The sequence below is a fragment of the Physeter macrocephalus genome, chromosome 18, assembly GCF_002837175.3.
Source record: "Physeter macrocephalus isolate SW-GA chromosome 18, ASM283717v5, whole genome shotgun sequence".
In the NCBI taxonomy this organism is placed as follows: domain Eukaryota; kingdom Metazoa; phylum Chordata; class Mammalia; order Artiodactyla; family Physeteridae; genus Physeter; species Physeter macrocephalus.
Window position 1 is genome coordinate 64,473,109 of NC_041231.1, and position 19,820 is coordinate 64,492,928.

The 19,820-nt window shown below is 40.0% G+C and overlaps 1 protein-coding gene across 4 annotated transcripts in view; it reads right to left on the reverse strand.

Annotated features, from left to right (window-relative positions):
- Nucleotides 1-389: 389 nt before the first annotated feature.
- PRIM2 (DNA primase subunit 2) overlaps nucleotides 390-19,820 on the reverse strand; it is a 295,574-nt gene continuing 276,143 nt past the window's right edge. For 3 of the 4 annotated variants that reach the window (XM_055079435.1, XM_024121882.2, XM_024121883.3), the window contains 2 exons: nucleotides 7,920-7,988; nucleotides 390-1,010 (listed from right to left, as the gene is read on the reverse strand). In XM_055079435.1, coding sequence (XP_054935410.1) covers nucleotides 789-1,010; nucleotides 7,920-7,988 — 291 coding nt within the window. In that variant the 3' untranslated portion in view covers nucleotides 390-788. The remainder of the gene's footprint in view (nucleotides 1,011-7,919; nucleotides 7,989-19,820) is intronic. The other variant, XM_055079436.1, reaches the window with a different exon arrangement.

The following is a 19,820-nucleotide window of genomic DNA, read 5'->3' on the forward strand; positions in this document are numbered from 1 at the left end:
TCTCCTTAGAACCTTCTCACCTTAGTGATGGGCTGTTCTCCCAGAGTGAATGGAGACGACAGCGGATAAGGAGGACCATCATTTTATATAATAAAATCCTTCTATTTGTTAACAGTATGATTGTACACATTCTGTTTCTCTTAATTCCTGAGTCACAACTCACTTCAGTAAAGTTTGCTACCACTCAAAGGGGTAAAAGTTCTCCTTGCTGATGTGGAATAACCTCAAATGACCAACTCAAGAGAAAAAGGAAAAAGAAAAACAGTTTAAAATCTTCACTGGTGATTTGGCAGTACGTTGCATATTCCCAAATACCACTTTAAAAGCTGAGGTAATGTCTCCTCTGTTACGGCATAATATGATTCACAATTACACACAGACACACTCATTATACATTTTGATATTTATTAACAAAAATGGTCTAGAAAAGGCCTGGGTCAACATTACAGTGGTAAGTTAAAATAAAAGCTGTTCTTAGTCGTACTGTTTCTAGGGGACTGTAACCAGTCCAGAAAGCTGTTTTATTTCCTAAAACGGGACTTAAATAACACCACTCAAGCGTTAGATTTCAAAAGAAATTCTTTCTCTGCTCTTTTGTCAAAGCAAAATATACCAGAGGTCTTTGTTTTTACTTGCAAGGTGGCCTTCCCGCAAAGTGTGTGCACGTGCGGATGGATGAAAGGGGGTCGGGTGGAGGGAGGAGGCAGACAAAAAAAGAAAAAGATAAAATCGTAAAGTGGAAATAAAAACTAGTGAGGAAGACAGGCTACCAACTGCCCAGGAATCGTTCACTGAAGCAACTCCTCCAGTCCCTCCAGATCCATTTCCAGAGAGGAGTTGAGCGAGGCCAGAGCAGATGACGCATCCTTGCTTCTCTGAACACTCGGTTTGGGTTGGGGTGTTTCTGCTTGGACGGATTCCTTCTTGACATCTTTACCTCCACTGAGGATCCGCTGGCTCTCAAAAAAGAACTGGTTTGGATGACTCAAAGAAAAGCCACAATCATCTACCTGTACAGGCAAGCAAATGTGTATCACATTAATACGTAAAAAAAGTACAAATAAAGGGATGTCAAGAACCGCCCAGACCTCATTCAAAACCTACTCAATACACAAAACACAGATTCTCGTTCAAAACACTCAAACCACTGCTTACGTGATTTCACTCACAGGGAGTTTCAGCCACCGCCTGACAGTGACGAATCTTGCGCTCTATGTCCAGCCCAGACCCCTTGCACTTGGCTCTGCTTCCCCACCTAACTCCTACCTGCCACCTCAGATGGCTCAAAGGCACATCCAAGCAATGCCTGGCATCTTGTTGGCCAATAAATATTTGTTAAAAAAAAAAAAAAAAAGAAAACAAGAAAAAAGGAGGGAGGATCTTTCCAGATGAGTTGGGTTTGGAAAGATGAGAGGGTGAAAAGCTGGTATAATGAGGTCCAAGGTGAATCAAGCAGCAGGACCCCAGGGGCAGGGTGAAGAGGAATGTCTGGGAAAGCAGGTAGTGCAGGTGGGCTGCGGTGAAAGGCACAGAAAGGGGGTAACAGGAAATAAGGTTGGAAAGACAGGCTGGGGCCAGACCATGGAGAGCCTTGACAACCTGGGTAAGTAGCCTAGACCTAATTTTGTAGGCATCACAGAGTCAATAAAATTCCTTAAGAAGGGAAGTGATGCGATTAAAGATATGTGTAATCTTATGGTAGATTAAAATGGATTAGCAGGGAGTTAAAAGTTACTGTCACAGTTCAGGATGAACCTTCTTAACAGGTGGACCCATAAACAGAAACAAGGTCTTTTCTGGTAAGACTTACTTCAGAACCTCAGGATTCTCTGATTCTCTTTAGTCACTTGTTGATACATGTTGGACCAATACTTTTATAATAATTCAGTGTATAGCAGATTGATAGTGTACACACTGATTTAAGAGTTACTACCCAGATCACTAAGAACAATTTTTTACCTGCTACTTTGCTGCTTAATTTCAAAATGTTTCCTGAATGTTTTATCTAGGATTTTTTATTAACAATGGAGTCATTTGTGAACTTCTTTATTATATTGTTTTTCACCCAATTCATTAAAAAACTGGGAGAGTCAATATAAAGTTTGCATTTTACAAAGTGTTCCATGAAAAGTAAGTTTATTGCCTAGCACGTTTCAATCAGAAGACTTTATGTTTTTTATAAATAGAGAATATTGGAGATTGGAAAGATGTAGGGAATACTTTAAACTGAATCTCCTCCATGTACAGACTAGGAAACTGAGACCCAAAGAGATTACCTGGTTTAGGCAAAGTCATAGAGCACTAGTAACTGGATCTGTCTGAATTAGAATTCAGGCCTTTAGATCACTTAGTTACTCTGAAATCTGTTTTAAGAGGTTTTATGGAAAGTCAAACAAACTTACAATCATATCATTATAAATATTATTTCTAGAGATAAATTTGTCTATAAAGATTATAAAAAACCACAGTGGTGTCATTTCATGCAAAAAGAAGCTAGCACCTTTTGTGATAATTAATTACATATCGGGTATTTTCTACACCTTGCTTCAAGTTGTTAAAAGTGTCAATATATCTATCACAGAAGATGACTCTGTGGATTAAAGTGAATGATTAGATTTCAATGTGGACAAAATGAAATATGGTAATCTTTATACTAAGCCTCATTTTCCTCCTCCATGAAATGGAGGTAATAATAGCAGCTATGTCATAGGGTTGCTATAAGGAAAACCAAAGAAATATGAGTGTAAAAAGAAAGAGTTGTTGGTTCTATGAAATCTAAATTAAATGCTTGGGAAGACTCAAGAAAGGCAAGTTACTTAAAAAAAAAAAAAATCGAATTTCCCAAAAGATAGGGAGAAAGATCAGGTTGCTTTGTATTATAAATAAGTTCTTTTTCCACTTTAAAGAAACCAAAACTGGAAATTGGTGATGGTGTATTATGCATATGGTTTTTGAAAAAAAATGAAATCAAATTCCAATCCCAAACCTACATTCAAACAAAAGACCCTGCCGTTATATCAAAACATTAGTAAACAAATGGCATTCAAATGTTTTACCTTTAAAATGTAATGTTTAAAAAATACATATTTTTTATGACTGCCCATTTTAATTAATACTTTTATTAACCAACTAAAACAATGCCAAGGGTCTTGAAATGAGGGCCTGTAACCATGGTTCTGTATGTGTCATGCTTCTCAATTTCTCTCTTAGGTCTGCAATCACCTTTTTTTTTTTTTTTTTTTTTTTTTTTGCGGTATGTGGGCCTCTCACTGTTGTGGCCTCTCCCATTGCAGAGCACAGGCTCCGGACATGCAGGCTCAGCGGCCGTGGCTCATGGACCCAGCTGCTCCGCGGCACATGGGATCTTCCCGGACCGGGGCACGAACCCATATCCCCTGCATCGGCAGGCAGACTCTCAACCACTGCACCACCAAGGAAGCCCTAAAATCACCCTTTCTTAACTCATTTTGTTAAGTAAGCTCATTTTACCAAACATCTATTAAGATGCCTGGTAGCATGATGAACTTATGAAGAGTTTCCTTCTGTTTACTGGATTGTATTTCTTCTAGGATGGGTTCTTTCTTTCGAGTGTTTTCCTTCTTTCACTTTTATTTTTGCCTGAAGGAAGTTACCTTTCATTTTGCTCAGGAAAATAAAATTAGGGATTTTTAGGGAGGAAGGGGAGAAGCATAAACCAAATAGAACAAAAATAGATTTTACTTTAAAATTAATTAGTAAAAAGAATAGAGGGCTTCCCTGGTGGCGCAGTGGTTGCGCGTCCGCCTGCCGATCCAGGGGAATCGGGTTCGCGCCCCGGTCTGGGAGGATCCCACATGCCGCGGAGCGGCTGGGCCCGTGAGCCATGGCCGCTGAGCCTGCGCGTCCGGAGCCTGTGCCCCGCAACGGGAGAGGCCACAACAGAGGGAGGCCCGCATACCACAAAAAAAAAAAAAAAAAAAAAAAAAGAATAGAGAAAGAGATTTACCCACATCTAAATCCCACATTTCACTTATTATTGCTTCAAGGTCAGCAGGTCTTTCCTTCACGCCTCATTTAAAAAAGAAAAAAAAAAGGAATATTCAGTTTGCTTCATTCTAGATTTGGAAATACTAAGTGAGAATTTTCACAATTTTGTCTGCTATGAATCTTGTTTCTTTCCTTGCCTTTTTTCTTGTTTGGTTGCTATGGGTGATGTTTTTTCTTTGTGGTTGATGATTTTTTTATTATGTTTTGTACATTTTGTTAAATACTGGGAGAGGGAAATTCTGTGATGCAGCTTCATTCTGTCCTGTTATCTTGGAAGTCCCAAAGTACCATACAGAGCTAAAACAAGACTGGTAGAAGAAAGAAGTGGGATGGAGCCCTTTATAGGCTAAATTATAAATTTTGGATTTGACCTGAAGAGCGATGGGGAAGGCTTTTAAAGTTTTTTTTAAAAGCAGGTTACTGAAATGATCAGGTTTTTCTGTTTTAAAGATCACCCTAGCAGCTGTGTGGAGGAGAAAGAACTGGGCGGGTGCATGTGTGCAGCTGCTGGGAAAGGAGTCAGGAAGGCACCGCAGTGAGTGACCCGCATGAGAGACGGTGGGGCTCCCGGCCCAGGGTTTTAACTGATCTCCACAGTGATCCTGAGTGATGATTACAAAGCATAAATGTACTTGGTATATACCGTTTAAGATTGCAGGAAAATGTGTGATAGACTTTAACAAGATTTTTACAGAGATTTCTATGGTGAAAAGAGAATTATGCTCAGCTATTTGGAAAATAAGTATTCAGAATGACTCAACACTTAAAGAGATCTATTTCTAAAGAAACTATTTTCAATTAAAATCCAGAGTTTAATCTACACAAGGCTAGTGTTTTCATTTACAAATGAAGTATGCCAAAAGAAAAAAAAATTCACTTCAATATAAAACATTGCTCCCTAAAAATACTGAGGAAAACAGATTTCAAGCAGGCCAGCTTTTGATATCTACTAAGTGAACCTCTCTCAAACATGAGCTTGGAATGAGCATGTTCTGCACACAATGACCTTCACACAAACATAGGTCTCATATTTCTGCCACAGAAAATGTGGGTTTTGAAGGACTGGAAGCAATACTGTTTTACCTATGGGATGTTTGGGTTTTAATCAAGCGGTTTTGCAATGACAGCTTATAATGAGGCAGCTGGTCTTACCAAAAAAGCCATATGGAACCATTGCAGCACTGCTGTAAATGTTATCAGTTAACTGGTTCATTTTCAAACCTTTCATTAAAGTGAGTTTAATCACAGAGGCCTCAAGAAAATAAACATAGGAGGTTTTTTTTGGGGGGGAGCAGGCAGAATGGCAGCAACATGAAATAAAAATAGATTCTATTTTTAAATTACATTAGAAAAAATAATAAGCAAAGAGAGATATTTACAACAAAAAATCTATAGTGAGACATCTAGTGGATGCAAACAGCCTTTTTATTCCCTTGATTTATATGTGGCTTAAAGTAGACTACTTCTATATGTGGGAGGATTTAGACATATGTCTTTTTAATAATATCTTCATTAATCTAAAGCAAGTTTTAAAAATTGGCTATAGTAGTAATACTCTTGTAGGAATAATCAATAGGAGAGATGCTACAAAAGCAGATTTGAGAAATAAGCACTTCTTACTTTTTAGTGATGTCACAAACTCAGTGTTTAAATCTAATTTTCATATCTTCTCTAAAAAAAAAAAGGAAAGAGGTTGAATAATAGACCTCAATTTGTTAAAGTTCTGAGGCTTCTTAATTAAAAGGGTCCACAAATAATTAAGAACACATATTAAATTAAAATTCTCAAGCTGAGCAAGCAAATTAAAGAATACAGTCTACAAGGGAAAGAGTTTGCATAGATGATGCTGAAAATACCAAACAGATGTGGCTTATCTGTTGAGATTCCTATTCTGACAAAACTGATGAGAATTTTTTGTTGTTGTTTACCACTATATTGATGTTTAGTCCTTTCAACTGTGTGAAAATAAAATTTTTATGTTTTTAAATAAAAACACTATTTTCAACAGTTAGGTATAATAGTAAGAGGACTGGACCCACGGCCCAGAGCAGACCAGGGTTCTGGCTCCAGACCTCCCACTAACCAGCTGTGGTCCCTAGGGCATCATGCAGAATCACTAGGCCTGTTTATTTTTTACCATAAACTATGAAGGCTGCATCATGAATCTAGACAGGAAAATACTAATGGCCTCCACAGCTGTTATTACAAATACAGTCACAGGTTTTACAGAACAGCAGTCAGGGTTAGATCATGAGCTCTAGATGAGGTCCTCGACAGCCTGGTTCAAATTTAAGCTCCACTCCTTAGGACCTTAGGCTCTCAGCCTCTCTAAGCTTTGTCATGATGGGGATGCAAATTGTGCCCAGCTGTGGTCTGCAGTGTGGACCAAAAGAGCCAATGTGTCCAGAGCACTAACTGCTGGGCCTGGCACATGTGAAGGGTTCTGTAGGTGTTGGCTGATATTAACATTATTATTTTCATTATTATCAGTGATGTTATATTTTTCCTATGAAATATGTAAAAAATTCTGCAATTATATAACCACGAAAGAAAAGTTATTTCATGAAAACTAGAAAACATAAAAGTGATTATAAAACTTAGCATATTGTGGGGACTTCCCTGGCAGTCCAGCGGTTAAGACTCTGCGCTTCCAATGCAGGGGGCAGAGCTTCGATCCCTGGTCAGGGAACGAAGACCCCACATGCTGTGTGGCGAGGCCAAAAAAAACTCAAAAACTTAGCACATCGTGGTAGCTGATGATGAATTCAATACATGGAGCATCTTTTTTGGGAAGGTCACGAATCCCTTTGAAACCTGATAAATGCTCAACTCCAAAAAAGCACATATGTACTTAGAGAAAAAAATGTTTCAAGAGGTGCATGGACCTCTGGTGCATTCTTGGCTGTCTTTTCTAGGTTAGGAAGCCATGAACAGGACCAGTACTTGCAAACTGGGGGTCTGTGAGCTAAGTTGACCCTGCAGATGTGCTGTTGGCCTGCACACGGCCTTAAAACTTGTCAGTGTGAACGTATCTAACAGCATGACTTCTTCAGTGGTGTTCATCTCAGGCAGTTTCACTTTTTTGGGTTATCTGCCTGACTCCTGCAGGCCTCTGAGTTTGTGACCTATGCTTTACACCTCTCAGGACCTACTAGCAGGCCTTTTGTATAGGAGGCTGGCAAGAAAACAACCAAACACGTTTCCCTGACTCTCTTGCAGCTAGGGGTCGGTCCACTGTGTAACCTAGGTCACCATGCAGATAAACACAAGACTTGGGAACTAGATTAGGGTAACGTGAGTTGACAACCACCAGTAAAAGCATCCAGTTTTCTACAAGAAAGATGGCAAAAGCCTTTGGTTCTTCTGGACAGCTGAAGCCAGTGTTCCAGACCTACTCTGAGAAGTGGTTACCTAAGGCCTGTGGGTCCAGTCCGGCCCAGAATTTGCTCTTGTAAATAAAGTTCTACTGGGACAGAAGCATGCCTGCGCCTTCACACACCGTCTGGGCTGCTTTTGCACGAGAGCAGTAGATGGAAGCAGCTGTGACAGGGAACACGTGGACCACAAAGCTTCAAACTTTCACAACCTGGCCCTTCACAGAAAGTTTGCCAACCCTTGGTCTTATCCCTAGAAGTGGAGTGGTGGGTGGCAGCCATAGTAAGATTTTCTCAGGATGTAGCTTCTCTTAGTTACAATATTCCTGGTTCTGTAGCATCCAAGCTTAATTCCCTGGCCCTTCTATAAATTCTATAAGCAACCTTATACTGTGTAATAATTCCCTTTCCACTGAAAACAGCTGGAGTGGTTTCTACTGCTACAGCAAAAAATCTTGAATGAAACACAGAGTAACAAAAGACAAAGGATCAGGTTATAAAGTTTAAAAATTTACTTACATTATGTGTCATCTCAAAGAACTTCTGACAGGCTACCTGGTAATGTGTCCCTTTTACTAAATCCAAAATCTAAAATGAAGGGAAAAAAGAGAAAGAAAGATTAGAAATTAAGTTTCTAAACCACTGTAGCTCCTGGTTGCCAGCCTTTTCATAATCTTCATTCCAGACAGGAAATGCATTAAATCATGTTGCACGCTGTACCCCTGCAGCCTGGACACTGTGATAATTTTGACATCATACAGTAGCTGTTTAGGTTGGCATTAAACCACTGATGACAAGAGATAGTAAGTGATCTTGCTGACCTACCCAATGTGAATTTCAGTAACTTTACCTTGACAACAAGATGAAAACAGATCCTAGTATTATGACTTTGACAGTTATTGTCAGAATATCATATTGCAACATCTCTTCCAAAACTGTAGATATAAATCTAGTAATCTAAATGGTTGGTGCATGAAGCAATCAAGTATACTATTTAGATTTTTATTTTCCACATTACCAGTTTGTACAGATACAGCATAAAATACAGCTGTGTGCCCATCAGAAAAATTTAATGTAAACCCTTTGGATGAGTATCTGTGGAGAGGGAATGCTTTTGCCTTCAATCAGATTTGTTCTTTTTTGAAATGAAGTTATTTCTAGTAAAGCTCAGCAGAATGTGAGAGTAAATAGTCTATTCTGACCACCTATTAGGAACATCACCCTATCTTTTGTAAATACAATTTGCTTTCCAATTCTACTTCATGTGATCTCTTCAGAACGGCACAAACTCCCATCCTTATCAGCAGACTGCAATGACAGTTGAAATTCGTAAAGTTTTATCACCTTTATCACCTTCCTTGACAAATAAATAGAATATATATTTGGCCTGTTCATAAAACACAGTAAAATGCTGAAATTAACAGACAGCCTCAAATGAAGGAAAAAATAATTCTGGAGAAATGTTAATTTCTATCCCTTTTCAAAAGGCTGACCTTCCTAGGACAAAAAGAAATGTACATGAAGTCTCAAATTCTTGCTATCCTCATTACTGAATATAGCTTACATCTTTTAACAGATACACACAAAAAATTACAGTGCAGAATGGACATCACATTATACTGACAAGAGTATGCTTAAAAGAACTGTTTTTGTCTGACTGTCTTATAGATTACATTTCTAAATTTCAGGTCACCTTTTATTAAATCCTACGTGAAAGACCTGTGTAAATGCCAACCAATCACAGCACCCAGGATTCTGCCTGTCTGCCTATTTGAACTGTCTACTTTTCTTGAATCATTACAGCAAAAGTGAAAAATAAATCAGTTTTAAATGAATGACTATAAACTTTTAAAATGAAGAAAGTCACAAAGTTTTTAAAGTGATTTTAACATTCTGAGCTCATATTCGCCTATGTTTTTACACACAGATAATTCAAACTGTGCTAAGATAAACTTGCAGTTGAGTACTGGCAAACATCAGTGATACCAAGGTATGAATATCTATGAATTACAATTTTGGAGAAGCAAGGACTTTAAACATAAACTTAAGCTTAAATGATGCCATAAATTACCTGAAGAGAAAATGAATTCACAGAAATAGACAAAAATCCCAACTGTATGGTATGCAATAAACTCCCTTTATTTAAAAACAAAACAATGAACCTAACATCTTATTCTGTGTATATACATTTCTTGTTTATATATATACATATATATGGTATACTTAGATATCTTCCTTGCAAAATAAATATGTAACATTATATATAACAATCTAATATATATGTTTGGGAAACATGCTATAAAGAAATACTTATAAGAACCATACTAATAAAAATACCTAGTTGGGTGACATACACATATACAAAAGTTATTATGGGAAATTGACAGAGAAGCCACAGAATGTGAGAAAAGCTGATGTATCTTGAAATTTTAGGTTCCATCAAAAAATTAAATTTAGATTAATCACACAACAATCCCCTCTCGACCCCATCCCCTACTCTACTCCAGAGACTAGGTTCTTCCTTAAGGAAAATCATTCACTTTTCCTCTGACATTTTTCTTCATCTTTCTAGGAAGAATTTTTATTTGAAGTTTTCTTGCAAATTCATAAATAAATCACTTGCCTATCTATCCTTAAACAACTTCACCTATCATGTTGCAGCACATTTGAGTGGATGAAAGTTTCTGCACAGATGCAGAGGTATAATGGGGAAAAGAGGCAACAGGGTGTTTTTCACTGGCTAGGAAAGCTGTTCAGAGGAAGATAAATTGAGTCCCAAGGAGAAGAGAGAGGGAAGAAGAAAGATAGCAACTAACAGGTCAGGGAGACAGTAAGTGAGCCAATAGGAGAAACCTGAGAGAAAGACTGCTCTGAGGTGACTGGGTACTACTGGTAGGGACTGTCTTCATTTCTCAGATGAAAAAATATACCCTCTTAAAATAGGGGAGTGTGTCTTTCTAGTGTGGGCCATTTAACTGCAGAAAGAATTAAAAACTGAAAAATCATATGCAACTGAATGATCTTGTTTTCCTTAAGAGAGTTTTTCCTTAAAAAACTTACATGTTTTAAATTAAGATAGAACTTCCCTGGTGGCACAGTGGTTAAGAATCCACCTGCCAATTCAGGGGACATGGGTTTGAGCCCTGTTCCGGGAAGATCCCACATGCCGCGGAGCAACTAAACCAGTGTGCCACAAATACTGAGCCTGCACTCTAGAGCCCACAAGCCACAACCGCTGAGCCCATGTGCCACAACTACTGAAGCCTGCGCGCCTATAGCCCGTGCTCCGCAACAAGAGAAGCCACCACAATGAGAAGCCCACGCACCACAACAAAGAGTAGCCCCCGCTCACCGCAACTAGAGAAAGCCGGCGTGCAGCAATGAAGGCCCAATGCAGCCAAAAATAAATTAAATAAATAACATTTAAAAAATAAATAAATAAAATAAAGATAGAAAATGTGAAATATTACTAAAAAGAAATCCAACAGCAAATAAAAATATATACTTTAGTTTCTCATTATGATCTACATTAAAGAGATACAGGAAAAGACAAGGAAGGGTCTTGGACACTGAATGAGGTTTGGTTTTCCTGAGTGGAACAGGGAGCTGTTGCAGTGCTCTAAGCACTGAAGCGGATGACTCACATTTTCACAGGATGTTCTGCCTGCTGTGCTGGGGGCGGGGTGGAGAGTGCGCTCATTGCAGGAGTTTAGGGGACAGACGAGGGGGGCCTGGACCAGGTGCTGACAGTCATGGTGGGGAGAAGGGGTGCAATTAGAGATAGAAGCATTTCCCACTTTGTGGCCATGGGATGTTTTTGAAAAACAGCTGTCCTATGTGAAAACACTCCACAAGGGCCTGTCCCCGCCATGTTCTGGAGTAAAGAACCCTCTCCCTACCCCAACTGACTTCCTAAATAAAATGCAGTAAGAGGCCCACATATCAGTAGGAACTAGCATGTAAAATAAATGTAAAACACCACAAATACCGCTTACTAGTCGCTAGGCAACATGATGAGTAAGAGCGTGAGGCCTCAAGCCCCCTGGAGTCAGCACCCACCCCCTGCGGACTTCAGCCTTTGCACAGGTGAGTCTGCTGCTCTGCTGTCTGCACACAGCACAACTGCAGACCACCCCTGCACCTTCTCTTCTTAAATTTTCTGATACAAACACCCCTGGCAAACACTGTATTAAGATATCCCACAGGTACGTCTATTTTGAGGATGGTGCTGGTGCCATGTGCTGATGGTTGGGTGACTCCAGGGCAGGAAAGACAAAGCTAACAATCAACAGGAAAGGAAAGGAGAAGTGGGGTGTGAGCAAGACACTAAAATGTAGTTCGTCAAACAGGAGCAAAAACCGAAATGTGGCAATGAAACACCAAAAGCCAAGGAGGACAGATGTCCGGAGGCCTGTGTAACGGAACTTGGAGTCAAAGCTTCAATTCTCTGCGATATGTCTAAACAGCCCTGGAAGAACTCAGAGACACTGAGTAGGCTGACTACCAACTTGGCCGGGCTGACCAGGGAGGTGTCTACAGCAACGGCTGAAATGCATGACAGCTGTGATCACTAAGCCATCCTTCCTTCCTGAAATTCAGGGTCTTAGGAAGAGTTGGTCTCATTCAGAATTTAAATTTTTTGTGTAGTCATAATTCAAGTGATCTTTCTTTAAAGTGCTAAATTTTAACAGAAGAGTCCGTGTCCCTGGGCTGTGGACAGATATGCCTGACTCATGGCCAGACGACTGTGAGCTTGAAGAGATGTTAGGTTCAACCAGAAGTGGTATGTTTTTCTTTGAAGCTGAAATTTTTCTTTTATGTTTTCTCAAGAATGAAGAAATACTGGATGTGGTAATATTTTATGACGTATCAATGTTGAACTTACCTACCTAACCATGTTTTTTAAAATATGCTTTGCTTAGGGGGCAGGGGTGCATAGCTAGTTAGTTCATAATGTGCGTGTTTACATATATTTTTTGTGTTAGTCATATGTTGAATATGACATTAAAATTCTTTTAAGAAAAAACATTTTGTAGAAAAGCCAGAATGAGGAAATAGGCAGTAGTGCTTTTGGACAGTGTTTGTCTTGCCAGCAGAGGTCCTGAAGGGCCAGCTCCCCAAGGCTGGGGGCTCAGAGGCAAGACTGGCCAAAGGGAGGGTTCGAAAGAGAACCGGAGAGACAAACACATATAAACAGAGTGGAAAACTCTACAAGAAGAAGGAATATACGGAGATAAGAGAGGATAAATAGGAAGGTAAAAGAAGCAGGTGGGAGGAAAGTGTTGAAAGCCCAAGAAATGTGGTTAGACAGAGCCACTCTCTGCATGGCCCGTAGATGTCACCATGCAGCCCGCAGCCTGCAGCTGTGCTCACCCAGCAAGGACACAAACCCCCTCCAGCCCCCACGGTCCTTCTGGAAGAGCCACAGCACACCACGGTTTCCTTGTGAACCAGCATTAATACCAAACTAACAGCTCTTTAAGGATGAAACCAAATCAAGTGCCAATTCTGATGTGTAGGCTAGAAGTTTCCTAATTAGGCTTTAGAAAAATATAATTAGACAATCTGAAGAATCTTATCAAATAAAGGCTTATTTGAAAACAAAAGATTATTATTTAAAGAAAAATTCCAATGAAGGTCCAAGAATATTGCTCAAATGGCAATTCGAGTTTGGTTTTTAATGCCAATATTTCCAGGCTAAAGTACAAAATGTGAACCTTAACAACTGTTCTAATACATCAGTAGTCAAAAGGCTAAGAAAAATTAAGAGGAATATTGATATCAAACTACTATATTTTGGTTAACTCATATTCTTTAACTTTTTTCTCTATATATCTTAAACTACTTATCAGCTGACTAAAGTCCATCAAGAAGAATATTAGATAGTTTTTCTTTTGTTTTTTTTTTTAACAATGCAGTTTGTCATCTTTACAAGAAAACGTTCATCATATTTGTATTTCCTAAGTTTGGTAAAATCATTAATTACACTTCATCGACTATTTCATCCTCAAGGCAAATTACTGTTTGGTTTTGAATCCCAATTAAGTGGCTAATAACCAAGATAATCCTTGCAGGGGAGGGGCAAAGAGCAAATAAGGCGACAGTTTTCTCATTTGATTAGTGACAGATCACAGCCGTTGACGAACATATGCGATACAAAGTACTGGTGGGAAATGTTGTATTTATACTTATACACACACATATATACGTATATGAAAACAGAAATATAGATAACATTTTATAACTTAGAGCCACCCTTCCTTCTCCCTTCTGATGCTCATACTCTCGGCCACCGAGACGTCCTCTCCGCCTTTGCTTCAGCACCTGCCATGAGGTCCAGATGGTTCTCTGGCGGCAGAATGCAGCCACCTGCCCATCCTGGGCTGCAAGGAGGAGACGCTGACCTCACCAACCAGACACGCGGCTCAGCTGTCTCTAACTCAAGGTCACATTCTGTTTTATTTAAAAGTGATAACAAGCCTGTTTCTTCCTAAAAAAATCAACATTTCAAGAGGAGATATTTGATGATATTTTCCCGCTCCATTTCTAATCTTCCTTTATTTTGAAGGTGAGAGAAAACACAGTTGCGATGTACAGTCTGGAACACATTTTTTTTTTTTTTTTTGCAGTATGCGGGCCTCTCACTGCTGTGGCCTCTCCCGCTGCGGAGCACAGGCTCCGGATGCGCAGGCCCAGCGACAATGGCTCATGGGCCCAGCCGCTCTGCGGCATGTGGGATCCTCCCAGACCAGGGCACGAACCCACATCCCCTGCATCGGCAGGCAGACTCTCAACCACTGTACCACCAGGGAAGCCCCTGGAACACTTCTGATCTTATTACTTGGCCCCTGTTTCTCCCACAAAACTTACAACTCTGCTGTGACCTTCACCTACTGGGGCAAGTTTCCCACTCATGAAGATGTGCTTTCCTTCGTTTAAAACATTATGTGCCAAGAATTTTTCTGAGTCACTCTTCATTGTCTATAAACATAGTTATCCAAATAAATTGATTCTAACTCCAAAGGTCGTTAAAATTAATCTTTTCCTCTCCATTGTTCAGGCCCTGATCAATCCCTTTTTATTGCAAAGCTTCTTGATTCATCCCTTCCTCATTCAAGACAGCTTCTGAACTGCCACCATAGTAACTAACTTTCCTAAAACCCAGATCTAACCCTGGCATTGCTGGCTCCCAGACTCCTCATCGTGGTTCAAAAGGCCATGGACCACCAGGCCACAGTCCCGCCCCCGCCCCCACCCAGGCCCCTCCTGCCCACCTGGCCCCTGGGTCCTCACACTCCAGTCCAGCTTCTGCCAGGGTGTACGCTTTGGAATTTTAGCTCACAAAACTCCAGTGATGACGCAGAGGGTTTTCTTGTCTAATGCACTGTTTGATTTGGTTTAGTCCAGAATTGTCTAAGTTTCTTCAGGGCAGAACTTACCAGGGTGGTGTTTCTCAACTAGTCTGTCCCCAGAACCTGTTTTCATAGATCTCTCAGGACTAGGACTCCTCAGAACAAGCCCTGGCACCTTATCTGAATGTGCTCACCTCCCCTGAGTCTCACTCTAGCCCTTCTCCTGTCTAGTCTTCTCTCACCACACTGAATTTCTTTACTGTCTGTCTCCTCCACTGGAGTATCACCTCTGAGGAGGAGGGGCCTTGCTATTAGTTCATCACTATATTCCCAGGGTCCTGAATGGTAACTGGAACAGTCACACCCGATCACATTTGCTGATATTGAATGCATGCTTCCCCTTCGGCCTGATAAGCCCGACTTCCCTCCAGTGGGGAACTCCTACCGCACCTTCACACCCAATGCAAACGTCACTTCCTACGTGAAGCAATCCTCGATGTCACTCCTCCCTCCTCAGCAGATCTTCCCCCTCTGGCTCTTCAACTAGCATTTAGAATAATTTTTTAAAGCACTTCTCCTACTTCATTATAGTTAATTATGTCCTGTAATGCCACTCGACTAAAAGCTCTAACACAGCTTCTTAAATCTTTCTGTTTCTAGACTTGAACATACGGAAAACTCGGCAACATGGACGGTGCTCGGGAAATGTTTATTGAGCCATAAAATAAATGTTTTTCCTCCCCAAAGAAACTTCCTTCTGTTTGAATCCATCTTAGAGCACTTTTACCGGAGCCTTTGCAATTAGACAGTTGATTTCCATTTCTCTCTCTCTCTTTTTTTTTTATTGGTGTAGCACCACAGGAAAAAAATTACTAACTTAATTTAGTTCTTCCACAGGCTTTAAAAGGGCTTGAGAGGTTTCTCCAGTCATATTTGAGGACACTTTGGAGAAGACAGCGACACCACTCCATCAAATTAACTGGAATCCAAATGTAGAAATCTGCCATCGCTGTGTACAGTTTACACAAACAGGAAAACATCCTGGTCTGTGTACACAACAGCCCCTGCCCGCACCTCTCGACGAGCTTTCAGACTATGACCAAGTCAGTCGGTCACTCTCTCACTCCATCCATGCAGCCCACATTCACTTAGCCCCTTGAAGGGATTCCAGGATTGGGTTTATAGAGATGAAAGATACCATTTATGTCCTCGAGGAGGATAAGGCCACAAAGACAGTCTGGAGGGGAGGACAGACAAGGGAACAAACAGTACAAAACAGGTGTTGACCTGATACAGGAGAACACAGGATGCTACATGAAGGGGAGGGGAAAGGGCTCAATGTGAGTTTCAGGAGAGAACTGAACCAAGTGGTAATAATGAATCACAATGATGAAGATAAAGAAAGGGTCAGGGCAACCCAGACACGGGGACGATATGCAAACGAGGCACAGAAACTCCAAGCAAGATGCCTGGGGACGGGAAGAATGTAAAGTATATTAGAAAGATGACCTGGAATCAGTGTGAAGGACTTTCGAGGGGAAGAGGGACTGTGGACAATGGGAAGAGAGCAGAGCAGAAGGGACAGACTCAAGAGCACTGGGAGTGGTCGTGGATGTTGTCCTGACTTCCAGCTTGAGCATCTGGTGCTGCACTCGCTCTCCCCAGAGGCAGAGTACCAAGGACACCGCCCACTCCTCAGGACCAGGGCACACTGTCTCCAGGCTCAGAGAGTGCTGACGACTGAGAGCTGGCAGCAGTCCTGTCGGTTGCGGAAAGCAATCTTCCCCAGAGTGGCCTGACCCAACGACCAGCCGACGACGCAGCACGCTCCTATCAAGGACCAGTCACAGGGTCATCTCACCTCAGAGCTCCCTGTGGGACCAGCTAGAGACCACGTCCCCTTCTGCTCTGTCCTGCCTGCTCCTTCCCTGACAGGTGCTGACCCTGACAGCACTCCCCAGAAAACGTCCTGCATGCAAACCCCACCACAGCGAACCAGACCCCGACAAAGTGCAAGTTGTGTTTTGCTTGTTTGTTTGCTTTTGCAGGGAGAGGGATGGGAATCAGGTGAGGAAGAATAAGGTCTATAACAACATCTTATACACCTGCTCTGTCTGTATCAGATATTGTTCTGGTTATTTTACTTAATTACCAGCACTCTAAATCTGTTTTTCACATATATATGCAAACACATGTGAAAAAGAATGCTTAGAGCAATTTTTTAGGCCTTTGAGATGCCTGGGAAAATCTGATCAAAACTGTGGCCCTCCCCAGTTAGAAAAGTGTGCCACACCTCATAAATCCTGAAATGTCCTGCAAGTCAGCTAAATTCTAAATAGAAGAGAGGCTTTCTGAAAGGTATATAACACTCAAGTTTAATAATCATATTACATTACTCCCTTATTTTTATCCACAATGTAGACACCCTAATATTGAAAATGTCCCACTGTCTTTTAACTTACTATATTTGAATAAAGGTTTTGAATCATTAAAAATACCTCCAATATTTGGGTAAAAGGATTTAAGCTTTAGGGGAACATAAACTAAGTGAACTTGCAATAGGGGAGGGAGAGAAAGAGAATGCTGAGGAGAGGACGGAGGGAGGGGAAGGCAAGTGAGAATCCTGCTAAGTCTGCTGGGAGGGGCAGACAGAAGTGCGGCCAGACCGCAACCCCACAGTTTACTCGCTAATCACAGCTGTACGGCGGGTATCCTATTTTTTTGCCTAATATAAAAGCTCGCCACTTCAGAATCACTATGTCCTATGATCTTTATGGAAATGATGAAAAAGATTTCTCCTTGACTTAACAGTTATTTTCAAAGATCTTACCTCTAAAAAGAGATGTAGCCTATTTGCTTGAAAACAGAAACTAAACTAGAAGAAAGAAACTAAACTTAACATCTGTCACTCAAATGAGGTTTTTCCAAGGACTAGAAGATTGAGAAATAACTATATATGTTTACATATAAATATAGATGTGTATGTGTGTGTGTGTATATATATATATATATATATATATATATATATATTCAGAAACTTCGTCTAACAATAACTACATTGTAAATTGATGGTCAACACTACCAAGAAGTCTGAAATGGCTTTTTTTTTTTTTTTTTTGGCCGCGCTGCACGGCATGTGGGATCTTAGTTCCCTGACCAGGGACTGTACCCATGCCCCCGTATTGGAAGCACAGAGTCTTAACCACTGGATCACCAGGAAAGTCCCGTGAAATGGCTTAACGGTAAGCAGACTGAGAATCTGAAACACTTGCTGTATGAAAAAAGATTAATTACTCAACTTCCTGGATACTTTAAGTTTGCTTTTCTAAAAAAAAAAAGGTGGGGGAGGGTCCTTTGAGAGAATAGTCTATAAAACTGATCATGAAACAGAACTAAGTTAGGGAGAATAGTTTTTTGTCCATAGGTAGGCAGGTAGATTTTATTTTAAGTATCATAAATGACAGTTACCATATGCTACTGAATGAAATTCCTCTACAGATACCAGCAATTTTTTATGAATAAATGAATGAATAATAAAATAATTATAGAAAGATACATAACTATAAATAGAGTACTGAATTTTCTTTTAATAAAGACTGTGTTTTCCATTTTAATGCAATTTTAATGAAAGTAAACTTTCATAGCTTTGGCTAAAAAATGGCGTATGTTATTTGACTTTCAAAGTGATTCTTCTTTGAATCACCTTGACAATATTAAATAATCTTCAAATGACCATTTATCTTCAGCCTAATGAAAAGGAAGGATAGGGCTTCCCTGGTGGCACAGTGGTTGAGAGTCTGCCTGCCAATGCAGGGGACATGGGTTCGTGCCCCGGTCCGGGAAGATCCCACATGCCGCAGAGCGGCTGGGCCCGTGAGCCATGGCCGCTGAGCCTGAGCGTCCAGAGCCTGTGCTCTGCAATGGGAGAGGCCACAACAATGAGAGGCCCGCGTACCGCAAAAAAAAAAAAAAAAAAAAAGAAAAGGAAGGATATACACAGAAATCAAGTTAGATATTCAGGGATTTTTATGATAAAGCGAAAAATGGAACCATATCCTCCTGACACCAATTCTAAAGCTCAACTTCCCATCTTTTCCTTAATGCTGTTCTAAGATTTACCAAGAACAATGTACACATTTTCAACTACACGACCAAGAAAAGCAAAGCTAAGTGCAGCAATTCTCATAAATGAGAAGAGATGCTCGCAGAGATGAAACAGACAGAAAAGCTGCTCTTGAGAGCAGTTGCTGTTCATAAAGTAATGGACAGACGGATACCATCGTCTACTGATAAGTACTTTTCATACTCCTCACCTAAGAAAATCACAGGAGTTTTAGGTAGTTTAGATTTATATGAACACTGAGTAAGGAGTAGTTGAGATTTATCTTTGCCATAAAATTCTCTTGCCATAGTGTTACCTTTAAGGCTCTTAAACTGTCCATTTTGAAAGATTTCTTCATTAAAAGACATTTACCAGTTTTATACTGAATATGGTCACTAACTTTTTGAGAATGTTTGGAGTGTGAAAAAGAGAGGTTAACCAACCTCTCAAAAAGCATAAAGACCATACATTTTTATATATTTCAAGGTTTTAATATCACTATTAATTTTTCGGGAAGCACCAATTAGATTTGCTCTTAAAATGATCATTAGTGGTTATGCTGAGTAAATAACTAAAACTTTTTCTTCCTCTCTTAAACAAAACACTAAAATGAAAAATAAAAAGACAGTTTAAACAATATTCATACAGAAATATACTTGTAAATAATGAATCATTTAATAAAAAACCTGAAAAATGAGTAGCCTTATTTTTACTCATTTATGGGTCAACATGTAAAAGTAAATATTGGCTGTAATAGGTCAAACACAACTGTATGCTAGAAGCAAATATTAAAATATGATATGGAAATAGAACCTAACACTCTAATACTCAATAGTCTCAACTAGAGCAATACTCTGCAATGGAAATACGAGTAACATCTGTAATTTAAAATTTTCTATAGCTACAATTAAAAAGGTAAAAAGAAACACGAAATTAATTTTTTTTTTTTTTTTTTTTTTGCGGTAC